This window comes from Nicotiana sylvestris, chromosome 12 (genome assembly GCF_000393655.2).
Source record: "Nicotiana sylvestris chromosome 12, ASM39365v2, whole genome shotgun sequence".
In the NCBI taxonomy this organism is placed as follows: Eukaryota; Viridiplantae; Streptophyta; class Magnoliopsida; order Solanales; family Solanaceae; genus Nicotiana; species Nicotiana sylvestris.
The window spans coordinates 80,115,443-80,128,763 of NC_091068.1; the positions used below are offsets into that span (position 1 = coordinate 80,115,443).

Below are 13,321 nucleotides of genomic sequence, written 5' to 3' on the forward strand. Positions count from 1 at the left end.
TGTATTCTCACTTTAGTTTTAAACAGCATAAGATAAATTGCTTAGTTTTGTGTAAATACGTGGGTACGTATTTACTACTAATATCACTAAATGAGAGGTAGTTAATATATATTTTTACTTCAATTTATTACTTAACTATGGTATTGTAATATTAGTGTTAATCGAAATTCTTGTTGGCTCTAGAAAATTTAAAGAGCATTCAGCGTATTGGAATCTGCTTCTGCTTCTCTATCTATCCTGAAATATCTCAATGGCAATGAATCCTTACAAATTGGAATATCAAGCGATACGTAAAACTTGGCATCTATTGAGAACTTAGAATCTAGCCTAGTTGGTACTGCAAGATATTAGATTCTTTCTTATTAGAATTATGAAATACGAAAAATGGCTTTCTTTGCATAAAAGGCAAGTATTTACATTATTTTATCTAGAGGTGTGCATGAACCAGGTTGGTTTGATTTTTATCAAAACCAAACCAAACAAAACCAACTACATCGGTTTGGATTGGTTCGTTTTGTCGAATTTTTCGGATTTTTTTTATTATATGAATATTGTTTCAATCTTCCTTTATTGAATTTTTTATAAGTAAACATATGATCTATTAAAATGTTCTTATGGAAGAATTTTCTTAGTAACACATGATAGTTATTTTTAATTGGCTGACAATAATTTTACATTAATGTAAACTTTCAATATTAATCGAATTTAATAATTAAACATAAAAATAAATATGAACCTATGTAATGATATGTTCTATTTAATTTTAGATTATCGAAATAGCATTTCAAATTCGAAAAAGATATAAGAATTTAACAAATCTTGACATATAAATATGGAAGAACGAAGAGATTGATACATTTCACTAACACTTGATAAGAAAGTGATCGTACAACTCATTATTGAAAGTTAACAAATATGGAGCACTTCATATTTAACTAAATATTACGTCCTATAAGAGAATCACAAATATTTTTAAATATTTTTTAAAGAAAATTCTATAAAAAGTCTTAGAAGTATATATAAAAATTATATATTTATATATCGGTTTGGTTCGGGTTTTTTCACTTAATGCCAAACCAAATCAAATCAAACCTAATTGGATTTTTTAATCGGTTTGATTTGACTTTTCGATTTGTGCGGTTTTCGATTTGGTTTGTACGCCCCTTATTTTATCCCTAGTAGTTTGTTTGACCAAAAATACACAATTCTACTAATTGAAGTTTAAATATATGCTATTAACCAAACCTTTTTATCACTCATTTTGCTTGAAGTTTATTTATTCCTTTTGCAATTGTCATCATCTCTCTTAGGCAATCACCTTAGGCTTACTCTACTGAAGAGCTTTTCACCCAATTTTCCTCGTTATACTCGTGTCACAAGACCCCTGCTGGCCATTTTTTTTTTTTTTTTTTTGCTTTTCTAATACTATATGCTAGTCAGAGAGGTTTATACGTTTATGCACTTATTGGTTTGGCGTTTACACAATGTACAAGTAAAGATTTTTTTCTAGTAGATATACATTTTCAAAGCTATTTAGAGAACTTCATAAAAGGTTTTGCACATACCTCAAGGAATATAATATAATATACTCTTCCTACCTTCCAAGCCTTATATCACATCCATATATAAATTTCTTTTAAAGTATATAATATATAAAGCTCTTTCTCTCTCCACCATTGTCCCCTTATTTTTTCTTAATCTCCAAATTATGGGAACCTTCAAGAAAATTGGTCAAGGAGCTCTCCAATTTATGGGCCATGCCATCTCGAAAATTGGTCAAAGTTTTCAGGGTGTGTATAAACCGCTTTTCAAACATCAACCATATATTTTCAAGAACTTCTGTATTGTTTGTCATGTTACGTAGAGTGATCATAAGGGAATTTTTGTTGTTTAACCATCTTGGAGTACATTGAGTCGGGCTAATCTGGATATATACGCACTGGGTAGGCCTATTAAGGGGGTAAAGCAAGAAGTTTTTCATTCTAAATTTTTACAAGTGAAACTGCTATATTGCATCTTTATCCTTTCTAATGCTTTTGTCATTTATTTTGCAGGAAGAGATGAGAAGATTGACAATGAAATTATAGAAATATGCTACGACAAGTATTTTAGATGGACGTCTGCTGATTTTTACCATGCAATTTGCCAAACGGTCGAGTAAAATAGTTATTCATATTACTAATATATAATATTATGTGATGTAATTGATTGGAAAGGAATTCATTTCTTCTTTAAAAAAGATTAAACAAATTTATCTTTGAGAAAAGGATTTTTAAATATAAAAAAAAAAGTAGCTAAAATGTGATCTATATTGTTTGCAACTTGTTTATATATTGTTGTTTAATTTACCTAAATTTTATGATCTTTATGTTTACAGAAATTTTAACCATGCCTGATTTCATTATTGCAAATTGATCACCATTGCCCCCATCCAGAAGAAAGTTTAAAGTATTATTTTGTGGTCATCGAGAAGAAAATTTAGTTTATTTTTTTTTAATCAATCACAAGGATAAAAGAAGAAAAAAAACAGAAGAAGAAAAGAAACTAAAAGTTTTTCTTTCTCTTTTATTTTTGTTTTCTGTAGAGAAATTAATAGAAGGCAAGGGAGTACGCAAATTAAGATTCCAAGCACTACAACTCTAATGGAAGTATACAAAGTAAGTTTCTCGCTGTCTAGAAATTTCATATCATATTTAATTCAAATTCATAATATATTTTTTTGGGGGAGGGGGAGGGGGGAGGTGTTTCGTGATGGGTGATTATTATAATGAATAAAGTTTTATGATTTACTGTTAAAACGAGTAATATTTTATAAAATTTAAAGTTACTTTAATGTAACAAAAAATAGTCACCCCATCTTGTCGTTAAATAATTAGAACAATTTTGGTGTTTTTATTTTTCAGAAGTATCACAAAGTGAAAGGAACAAAATTGACAGAGGATGAGTTTCGAAAAATTCTTCGTGAACTAATACATGAATCAGAAGTAATTGGATATGGAGCCAAAGATACATTGTTTTATCTATTTGGAGTTCCTGTGACAGCATTATTCATCAAGCAAAGAATAAAGCCACAAGCAATTTCAGATGAGATTTTCATTCCTGCTGTTACTTCTGCTACTGTACTTGTTCTTGCCAAATTCAATAAGGTCTAATAATTCAAAACAATTTCATCAGTTTTACCGATTCGAATATGTATAACAATCACTAAACTTCAGTCTCAAACAAGTTGAAGAACTGATCCGTATGTGTAGATACAATTAATTGCAACCATTTAACATTTATATGTTCTTTTTATTTTCAGAGATCTGTTTAAATTTTATGGATCGACAATATTATACATATTTACAACTTCAAGTCAAATATATTGCAGTCAGAATAAATATTAATGCTTAATAACTTGGTGAAAATGATCTAATATGTTATCACCAATTAGACTACAATGATAGTATAAAAAACCTTACATGATTAGTGTATAACTTAAATCCATTATTGTTTTATGTTTGTAGTGTTAATTCGTGGGTATATCTTTCCTATAAATTGAAGAGTTGGGGGACTATCTATATATATATGTGGTTGTAAATGTTAAAAAATGAGTTTCTATATAATAACCAGAGATTTGATCAATAAGATTAATTTGGTGAAAGGATTTATACAAACCAAAAGGCTCTTAGCTTTATGTCACGTCCTTAGTCTTGAACTAAGCGCACGTTCGGCACTTGATAACTTTCTTACGATCTTGCACACCTTGCGCAAGATTTTGCTATGCCAAGTCAGCCTAAAATATTATACTCAAGATCGCTAAGGGAATGCTAGATAAGAAAGACAAGAGAAAGTTGCTAAATGAAGCTTGTTATTATAGAGAACTTGATTGTTTTGTTTGATGAGTTACAATGAATAGCCCCCTTTATATATTAGTCTTCAAGGGGCTAGTGAGTAAATAATAATTATTACACAAGGCCCTCAATTTATAAGCAAGTCCCTTTCTCTAGAATATTCTACATCTCTAGAATATTCTACATCGCTAGAATCTTCTAAAGACTTTCCTAGAAATTCCATAGAGTCTAAGGTTTTCCATTAGAAATCTCTGTATTTCTCCAGAACCTTCCCACATGTGCTAGTCTATTTTATATGTGAGCTTTCCATATGTCAACAATATATGCTAAGTGGCACTTACGTGGCATGATGATGTGGCGGATCATGACACTCTTCCACACCCAATTATGTGCCGCCGCACTCGGCACAAAGTATCGATATGTACACGTGCATCTCGCTTTGGTGTCGCCGGAGATCTTTGTCCATTAGCTATGATGCCCTATGAAGCGGTTAGCCTTCTCATGTCACAAGGTATTGGACACCTTTCTTCTTGCCCCGTTTGTACTTTGGACGACTAGAAATGATGGCCTAGATCCTCCGCTCATCGGATGCCTCTCCTTTCTCTTGGCTTGAATCTCCCCATGACTCGACCAAGTCAACAGCTAATCAGGCATCGGGTTCATGCTTCCACTCCCTATTTGGCTGTCCGCCGTAATTCCAGCCTTACTGGCAAACTTGACACCTCTACTTGGTGCATCGTCTAAGTACGATAGCGTGCCATCACTTTGTAACTCGCCATCCACTTCAACTATGTCCGCCCAACATTTCTTGCTGCCACCATGCTTCATTTGCATGGCACCAAGATACGCTTTGGAATTCCTTACTTTCAGCTTAGATTCCAAGCACATCCCCCAATGCAGGTAGTCCCTTCTGCGTCACCCTTGTGTACCTGAGCAAAGTTCCCGATTATTGCTGCAAGCTTCCCCAGCTCTGGGCATTCACTTGACCGATATGATCCTTTACAGAAGTAGCACCATCCTTTAGACATGTACTCGCTACCATTTTCTGGCCCCTTGCCGTTTCTTTTGGACCCCTATCTGTTATGCTACGATCCCTTGCCATTGCCCTTGTATATCTCGGCTATGCCTTTCCCGTTTTCCTTGTTATGATCTCCCCCACCCTTCTCGGCATTGCCTTCTTTGGACTTAGCAGGCTCCATCTTGAAGTTAAGATGCGACTCGGCTACCGCTATGGCCTCGTCCACGCCGGCTACTTGATGTCTTCTTAACTCTCGCTTTATCCAATTTTGCAACTCATCCATGAAGCAGAAAAGGGAATCTTTCTCGGACAACGACGGGATTTGAAGCATTAAGGTAGTGGACTCACTCACATACTCCCAAATTGTAGCCGTCTGTCGGAGCTCCCTTAGCTTCAGCCTAGCCTCGTACACCACATTCATCGGGTAGAATTGCTTCTTCATCTCCTTCTTGAACTGCTTTCTCTTCTCAATCTTGCATAGCCCCTTCTCCATGTCAGCACACTTTCGACGCCACCATAACGCGGCAACCTTGGTCAAGTACATTGAGGCGTTGTGTACCTTAACAACTTCCTCATCCTCCTTGACTACCTCAAAGTACTTGTCCATCCTCCAGAGTAAGTCTGCCACCTCGGGTGCGTCCCGTGAACCGTCATGCTGCTTTCGCTTAGAGACCTTCACATTGGTTCCTTTTGCAAGTACCATGCCCTTGGTTCCCAAAAAACTTCCTTCTAGCCATCTCTTGTATTCTTTCTAACATTCCTTTAGTCATAACCTTGCTCTCATACCATGTTGTCACGTCCTTAGTCTTGAACTAAGCGCACGTGCGGCACTTGAAAACTTTCTCACGATCTTGCACACCTTGCGTACGATCTTGCTATGCCAAGTCAGCCTAAAATATTACACTCAAGATCGCTAAGGGAATGTTAGATAAGAAAGATAAGAGAAATTTACTAAATGAAGCTTGTTATTATAGAGAACTTGGTTGTTTTGCTTGATGAATTACAAATGAATACCCCCTTTATATATTAGTCTCCAAGGGGCTAGTGAGTAAATAATAATTATTACACAAAGCCCTTAATATTTACAAGTAAGTCCCTTCTCTAGAATATTCTACATCGCTACAATCTTCTAAATACTTTCCTAGCAATTCTATAGGGTTCTAAGGTCTTCCATGAGAAATCTCTGTATTTCTCTAGAACCTTCCCACATGTGCTAGTCTATTTCATATGTAAGCTTTCCATATGTCAACAAAATATGCCAAGTGGCACCTACATGGCATGATGATGTGGCGGGTCATGACACTCTCTCCCACCCAATTATGTGCCACCGCACTCGCACAAAGTATATATACGTACATGCGCATATCACTTTAGTGTCGCCGGAGATCTTTGTCCATTAGCCATGATGCCTTATGAAGCGGTTCGCCCTCCCATGTCACAAGGTATTGGATACCTTTCTTCTTTCCCCATTTGTACTTTGGACGACTAGCAATGATGGCCTAGATCCTCCGCTCATCGGATGCCTCTCCTTTCTCTTGGCTTGAATCTCCCCATGACTCGACCAAGTCTAACAGCTAATCAGGCATCGGGTTCATGCTTCCACTCCCTATTTGGCTGTCCGCCGTAATTCCAGCCTTACTGGCAAACTTGACCCCTCTGTTTGGTGCATCATCTAATTCCGATTGTGTGCCATCACTTTGTAACTCGCCATCCACTTTAACTATGTCCACCTAACTTTTCTTGCTGCCATCATGCTTCATTTTCATGGCACCAAGATAGGCTTTGGAATCCCTTACTTTCGGCTTAGATTCCAAGCACATCCCCCAATGCAAGTAGTCCCTCCTGCGTCACCCTTGTGTGCCTGAGCAAAGTTCCCGATCATAGCTGCAAGCTTCCCTAACTGTCAGCATTCACTTGCCCGATATGATCCTTTACAGAAGTAGTACCCTCCCTTAGATACGCACTCGCTACCGTTTTCCGACCCCTTGCCATTTCTTTTGGACCCTTATCCGTTATGCGATGGTCCCTTGCCATTGCCCTTGTATATCTCGGCTATGCCTTTCCCATTTTCCTTGTCATGATCTCCCCACCCCTCTCGACATTGCCTTCTTTTGACTTGGGAGGCTCCATTTTGAAGCCAACGAGCGACTCGGCTACCGTTATGTCCTCATCCACGCTGGTTACTTGATGTCTCCTTAACTCCCGCTTTATCCAATTTTGCAACCCATCCATGAAGTAGAAAAGGGAATTCTCGGACAACGACGGAATTTGCAGTATTAAGGTAGTGAACTCACTCACATACTCTCGAATTATGGCCATCTGTCGGAGCTCCCTTAGCTTCAGCCTAGCCTCGTACACCACATTCATCGGGTAGAATTGCTTCTTCATCTCCTGCTTGAACTGCTCGCTCGTCTCAATCTTGCATAGCCCCTTCTCCATGTCAGCACACTTTCGACGCCACCATAATGCGGCAACCTCGGTCAAGTACATTGAGGCGTTGTGTACCTTAACAACTTCGTCATCCTCCTTGACTACCTCAAAGTACTTGTCCATCCTCCAAAATAAGTCTGCCACCTCGGGTGCGTCCCGTGCACCGTCATACTGCTTTCGCTTAGGGACCTTCACATTGGTTCCTTTTGAAAGTACCACACCCTTGGTTCCTTACAAAGCTTCCTTCTAGTCATCTCTTGTATTCTTTCTAATATTCCTTTAGTCATAACCTTGCTCTGATACCACGTTGTCACGTCCTTAGTCTTGAACTAAGCGCACGTGCGACACTTGTCAACTTTCTCACGATCTTGCACACCTTGCGTACGATCTTGATATGCCAAGTTAGCCTAAAATATTACACTCAAGATCGTTAAGGGAATGTTAGATAAGAAAGACTAAAGAAATTCACCAAATGAAGCTTGTTATTATGGAGTACTTGATTGTTTTGCTTTGTGAGTTACAAATGAATAGCCCCCTTTATATACTAGTCTCCTAGGAGCTAGTGAGTAAATAATAATTATTACACAAGGCCTTTAATATTTACAAGTAAGTCCGTTCTCTAGAATATTCTACATAGCTAGAATATTCTAAAGACTTTCCTAGCAATTCCATAGGGTTCTAAGGTCTCCCATGAGAAATCTTCATATTTTTCTATTACCTTCCCACATGTACTAGTCTATTTCATATGTAAACTTTCCATATGTCAATAATATATGCCAAGTGACACCTACGTGGCATGATAATGTGGGGTCATGACATTTATCTCTTTTTTCTTCTTCTTTTTTTTTTTTTTTTTTTTGCTTTAAGCTCAAGCCCTTAAAATAATTTCAATGGTGAGATTCCATTCTTTTGAAAATCAGTTGTAAATTACATTAATAATGCAAAAAAAAAAAAAAAAACATTGTTAGTATATAATTATGTCGAAGTATCACATTTGGTGAATGTGTAAGCTGCCACTCACAGAAAGTTATTTTTTAGAGGAAAAAGTAGAGAATCTGATTAGTATCCTTAATTGGTGAATCTACACACTTTTGAAAATTGAAGAAATGCGGCATTTTCAAAAGCTGCGACTTTTGAAAACTGGTTAGTTTCACCGAGAAGGGTTATGGTGGGATAAATATAATTCTTTCATTTTTAATTAGGAGTTTCGAGAATTTTGGTAGAAAACGCTTTTCATTTTAATGAGCATTATGCGATGCGAATCTGGATTAATCAGGACTGCAATACAAATATCGAGTAGGAAACCATAAAAAAGAATTTTTAATAACACATTAATTAGGTAGTTTCAAGAGAAGTTTATGATCTCCGAATATGGGAAATTAGATTAACTCTAAACTCGGTCATCCCTCCAAATGTCATAAAGCCTCAATTTTCATAGCTGTTTTAACGGTTATTGTAGCAGAACAAGTCTTCCTTTGAATCATCCAAACAGCAACCAGATAAAAATTGAAAAAACAACTTCTCGACCCAAATTCTATACAAAAAAATTCTGCTAATAGATATCGCTGTTCAACTTATTCTTATTGCTATTAATTTTTTCAATAAAATGGTCCATCCACTAGTTGATTGGCTTCTTCCAATTAATAAGTTTAATTACATAAGTATTCCCTCCGTTCCACTTTACGTGAACCTATTTCCTTTTTGGTCCGTTCCAAAAAGAATGACCCTTTTCTAATTTGAAAACAATTTAGCTTAAACTTACAATTCTACCTTTAATGAGAAGCTTTTATAACCACACAAATACTCTGGCCCCTTTTTGACTTGTTTAGGACCACAAATTCCAAAAATCTTCATTTTTTCTTAAACTTCGTGCTCAGTCAAACAGGTTCACATAAACTGGAACGGAGGGAGTATATATTATTTCTAATTAATTAGACTTACCATTTTGACCAGTATTATCACATGCTTAAGTTCTTGTTTTCCCAATAATGATAGACAATTTTGTAGGTACCCCCTTAATATTATAACAAACCAAAAGAGACAAAGAAAAAGAAAAGGGAAGACAACTTTTTTGTTTGGGAGAAAATGGTCAAAATGTGGACAAAGAATGTGAATGTACTTGATTGCTTTTGTTGTCTCCTTCATTAGATCACAAAGTAGGGACAGAGAAAGAAAGGGAGAGAAAGCGAGCAAATAGAGAGAAAGAGAGAGAGAAAAAAAAAGGGAGCAATTTTCTTTCTTTGCATGTCCATGCAGGGTTGAAACAATACATTTTGTCAATGAAAACAGATCAAATCCATCAATTTTTTTGCTAGTTATTTCTGATTAACACCCACAAAAGAAAAAGATGCTGAAATCCATGTCAAGATCAAGAAGAAATTAAAAGGACATTAACATGAAGGCGTGGGAGGCAACTATAAGGATAACACAGGCTGCAACAAGAAGACGTGCCAACACGTTTTTCGGTACACAAGGATCATCACAGGTAGAAGAAGGTAATGATCAAGAGCAACGAGAAGATATTGAAGAGCACGCGAGCGGAGAAATTTTCCATGCAGAGAGATTTCTCCCCAATGGAGATTACTATAGTGGCTATTGGCTTGATAATTTCCCTCATGGACAGGGGAAATATTGGTGGACGGACGGATGTATGTACGTTGGAGATTGGTTTAGAGGGAAAACGATGGGGAAGGGGACGTTTAGTTGGCCCTCGGGGGCAATGTACGAGGGGAATTTCAAGAGCGGATTTATGGATGGAGATGGGACTTACACGGGGCCTACTGGCGATACGTATAGAGGTTCTTGGGTAATGAATTTGAAACATGGACATGGTGTTAAGGAATACGCAAACGGGGATTGTTATGATGGGGAATGGTGCAGGGGATTACAAGAAGGAAATGGGAGGTATACATGGAAGAATGGGAATTATTATGTTGGTGAATGGAAGAATGGGACAATTTGTGGTAAAGGCAAAATGTATTGGACAAATGGAAATGTTTATGAAGGGAATTGGGAAGATGGATTTCCTAAAGGAAATGGAACATTTAGATGGAATGATGGGAGTTTTTATGTGGGAAATTGGAGTAAAGATCCAAATGAACAAAATGGTACATTTTATCCATCTGAATCATTGTTAGAAGGTGGCAATCTTGAATGGGATCCTCAACAAGTTTTCAATGTTGATTTAACAGAATGTACTATTTGTCCGCCTGAGAAAGTTCCGATATTGCCTTCACAGAAAAAACTCGCGTTATGGAGATCATCTAAGGCGGTGGACAACAATGTTAGACCTAGGAGAATGTCCTTGGATGGGAGAATAGATGCACCTCCTGTAGATAGGGAATTTGGGAGAATACGTCTATCGGATGCTGCTGGAAATTCTGCTAGTACTTCTTATAATTCGGATGATTCCACGATTGGTTTGCAGGAAACTGATGGATATTTATTAAGAGGAAGCCCTATTAGGATTCCTAAGTTTGTAAAGAGTCAAGGTCAGACCATTTCCAAAGGACATAAGAATTATGAGCTTATGCTCAATTTGCAGTTGGGAATCAGGTAGCTTTCTTCTAACTTTCATGTATATTTCAAGGAATTATTTGCAAATTGAGATACTATCATCTTGCTTGGTGATTAGAAATATGCAAGTTACCTTGTGTTTATTGTTCCTTTTCAAGGCTCAAAATAGTGCTTTTTCTTGTGTGATTTTTACTTGAGATGTAAATTTATGGCATAGGCATTCAGTAGGAAGGCCTGGTCCTCCTCCATCACTAGATCTCAAGCCATCAGCATTTGATCCTAGAGAGAAGTATTGGACAAGGTTTCCACCTGAAGGATCGAAGATCACGCCACCTCATCCGTCTTGTGAATTCAGATGGAAAGATTATTGTCCAAAAGTTTTCAGGTAAGGCCTAATTATACAAGATTGGAGTATAAGTGTGCAAATTAAAACACTTTTGAAGCTAGTCATTTATCCGATATGTTTGTCAGGGCTTTACGGATGCTATTCAAAGTGGATGCTGCTGATTATATGATATCAATTTGTGGTAATGATGCCCTCCGGGAGCTTTGTTCCCCTGGAAAAAGTGGAAGTTTTTTCTACTTGACAAACGATGATCGATACATGATCAAGACAATGAAGAAGGCAGAAACAAAAGTCAGTCTTTAAATAAATCAGCATTGCATTTCTTCTTCTGCAAAAGATCACTGTCCCTTCTCATCATTTTTCTTGCCAATGGATTTGTTAGGTGCTTTTAAGGATGTTAAGTGCCTATTTCAATCATGTTCGCGCGTTTGAGAACACCCTTGTGACTAAGTACTATGGCCTGCATTGTGTGAAGCTAAGTGGACCAGCACAGAAGAAGGTATTCAACATAAAGTAAAGTCAAACAATCTGTTCAATTCTAATGCATTCATCAATGGTTTAGGTACGGTTTGTTATCATGGGGAATCTTTTTTGCACAAATTACTCAATTCATAGACGATTCGACTTGAAAGGATCAACATTTGGCCGAATGACTGATAAGCCAGAATCAGAGATTGATGCAACCACAACCCTTAAAGACCTTGATCTGAACTTCATCTTCAGGTTACAAAAGACATGGTTTCAGGAATTCCGAAGGTAATTTTTTTGCTTTGGCCCCTTTTGTCCTTCACACACGATGACATTTGAAACTTTCAACATCTCATTCAAGCATAAAATACAAAGATTCATAGAAATGTCGTCGTGTATGATCCTTTAATATTTCAAAGAAGAAAAGTGAAAATAATTTATTTTGCAGGCAAGTTGACAGGGATTGTGAGTTCTTGGAACAAGAGGGAGTGATGGACTACAGCCTTTTAGTTGGAATACATTTTAGAGAAGCAGATAGTGGTGAAGACCAGACACCTTCTGGTTGTAGAACACCAATTGGTTGGTGCTAATTTTATATAACACTTGAATGTTTACCTTTTAAAGCTAAGTGAATTCTGTGATAACTTCATTCTAGCTTGTCATAGAATATCATTCATTTGGAAGATCCGTTTATTTGTTACTTTCCTTATAATTCAGGCATAACCAGTTTAAAGTAAGCATGACTACCTTTTGGCAGATAATGGAGGCTCGGAAAATGAAACAGTTCCTCGTCTTTCTCGAGCAGATATGGATCAGTTGCTTCTTGATCAGGCAGGGTAAGTTAGAAACTAATTTGGTCATAATCAGCTGTCATGAATTAAGATTCTTGATTGTATGATGAAAATTGCAGGTGGGCAAGCATAAAATTAGGAATAAACATGCCAGCAAGAGTTGAAAGGACAGAGAGGAAAATGAGTGAGGGAGAGATTCAGCTAATAGGAGAAGCAACAGGAGAATTGTATGATGTGATATTGTTTTTTGGTATCATAGACATACTTCAAGACTATGACATTACAAAGAAGCTTGAGCATGCATACAAGTCTATGCAATGTGATCCCAACTCCATTTCTGCAGTCGATCCAAAGGCGTACTCAAGGCGTTTTCGTGATTACATTTTCAAAGTTTTCATAGAAGACAATTAATTAACATACATATATGCTTCCCTTTCTCTGAGAGGGCTTCAAACTGCAAGCTAGCTTAATTAGGACTCAGTACACCATTTGTTTATCTGCAGTTGAAACTCCTTCACTGCATTTTCTCATCTTAAAACTATTCTTATGATCATAGGTATATATATACACACAAACAATTCAGGATGAGTACTATTGTATAGAAAAAGTTGTAACAGAAGCAACACAAATGTGACTGATATGAAAATTGTTGTTTTAAGGTATTTGCAGGGAACAATGGATTCTAAGGTGGAATTTATTTGAATTTATCAAAATTTCCATTTACTAATTGATTTAAGCTCCTTAATTCTTCAGGAGCTTAGTATGGTTCACGAACAAATTTTGCTGGTATTGTTGTTAACCCCCAAAATGTGATTTAATTTAATACGAATAGTTAAGAACAACATGTAAATAAGTTAAAGACAAAATAAATGATCAAACCAATCGTAATATGATAACCAAGCCTAATCTTAGGTTGAAC

At 36.6% G+C, this 13,321-nt stretch overlaps 4 protein-coding genes across 6 annotated transcripts; 2 read left to right on the plus strand and 2 right to left on the minus strand.

Moving 5' to 3' along the window:
* The first annotated feature begins 1,653 nt into the window (after positions 1-1,653).
* On the plus strand, positions 1,654-3,288 carry LOC104226829 (uncharacterized). Its single transcript, XM_009778906.2, has 4 exons — positions 1,654-1,790; positions 2,055-2,157; positions 2,585-2,657; positions 2,904-3,288. Exons 1-4 carry the CDS (start codon positions 1,709-1,711, stop codon positions 3,150-3,152), a joined length of 507 nt encoding a protein of 168 aa, XP_009777208.1. The 5' UTR covers positions 1,654-1,708; the 3' UTR covers positions 3,153-3,288.
* A 1,630-nt stretch (positions 3,289-4,918) lies between these two features.
* LOC138883266 (uncharacterized) lies at positions 4,919-5,554 on the minus strand. Its single transcript, XM_070163946.1, has one exon. The coding sequence runs from the start codon at positions 5,552-5,554 to the stop codon at positions 4,919-4,921; it is 636 nt and encodes a 211-aa protein (XP_070020047.1).
* Positions 5,555-6,903: 1,349 nt separating this feature from the next.
* LOC138883267 (uncharacterized) lies at positions 6,904-7,404 on the minus strand. The gene has a single exon (XM_070163947.1). It carries the CDS (start codon positions 7,402-7,404, stop codon positions 6,904-6,906), a length of 501 nt encoding a protein of 166 aa, XP_070020048.1.
* Positions 7,405-9,257: 1,853 nt separating this feature from the next.
* LOC104226828 (phosphatidylinositol 4-phosphate 5-kinase 6-like) lies at positions 9,258-13,083 on the plus strand. 3 transcript variants are annotated; one of them, XM_009778905.2, is made up of 8 exons: positions 9,258-10,836; positions 11,015-11,182; positions 11,269-11,434; positions 11,526-11,642; positions 11,706-11,899; positions 12,060-12,190; positions 12,369-12,447; positions 12,522-13,083. In XM_009778905.2, exons 1-8 carry the CDS (start codon positions 9,677-9,679, stop codon positions 12,811-12,813), a joined length of 2,307 nt encoding a protein of 768 aa, XP_009777207.1. In that variant the 5' UTR covers positions 9,258-9,676; the 3' UTR covers positions 12,814-13,083. The 3 variants fall into 3 exon arrangements, with proteins under 3 accessions (XP_009777207.1, XP_070021336.1, XP_070021337.1); XM_070165235.1 differs by having other exon boundaries at positions 12,494-12,578; XM_070165236.1 differs by lacking the exon at positions 12,522-13,083 and having other exon boundaries at positions 12,329-12,411.
* Positions 13,084-13,321: the final 238 nt, after the last annotated feature.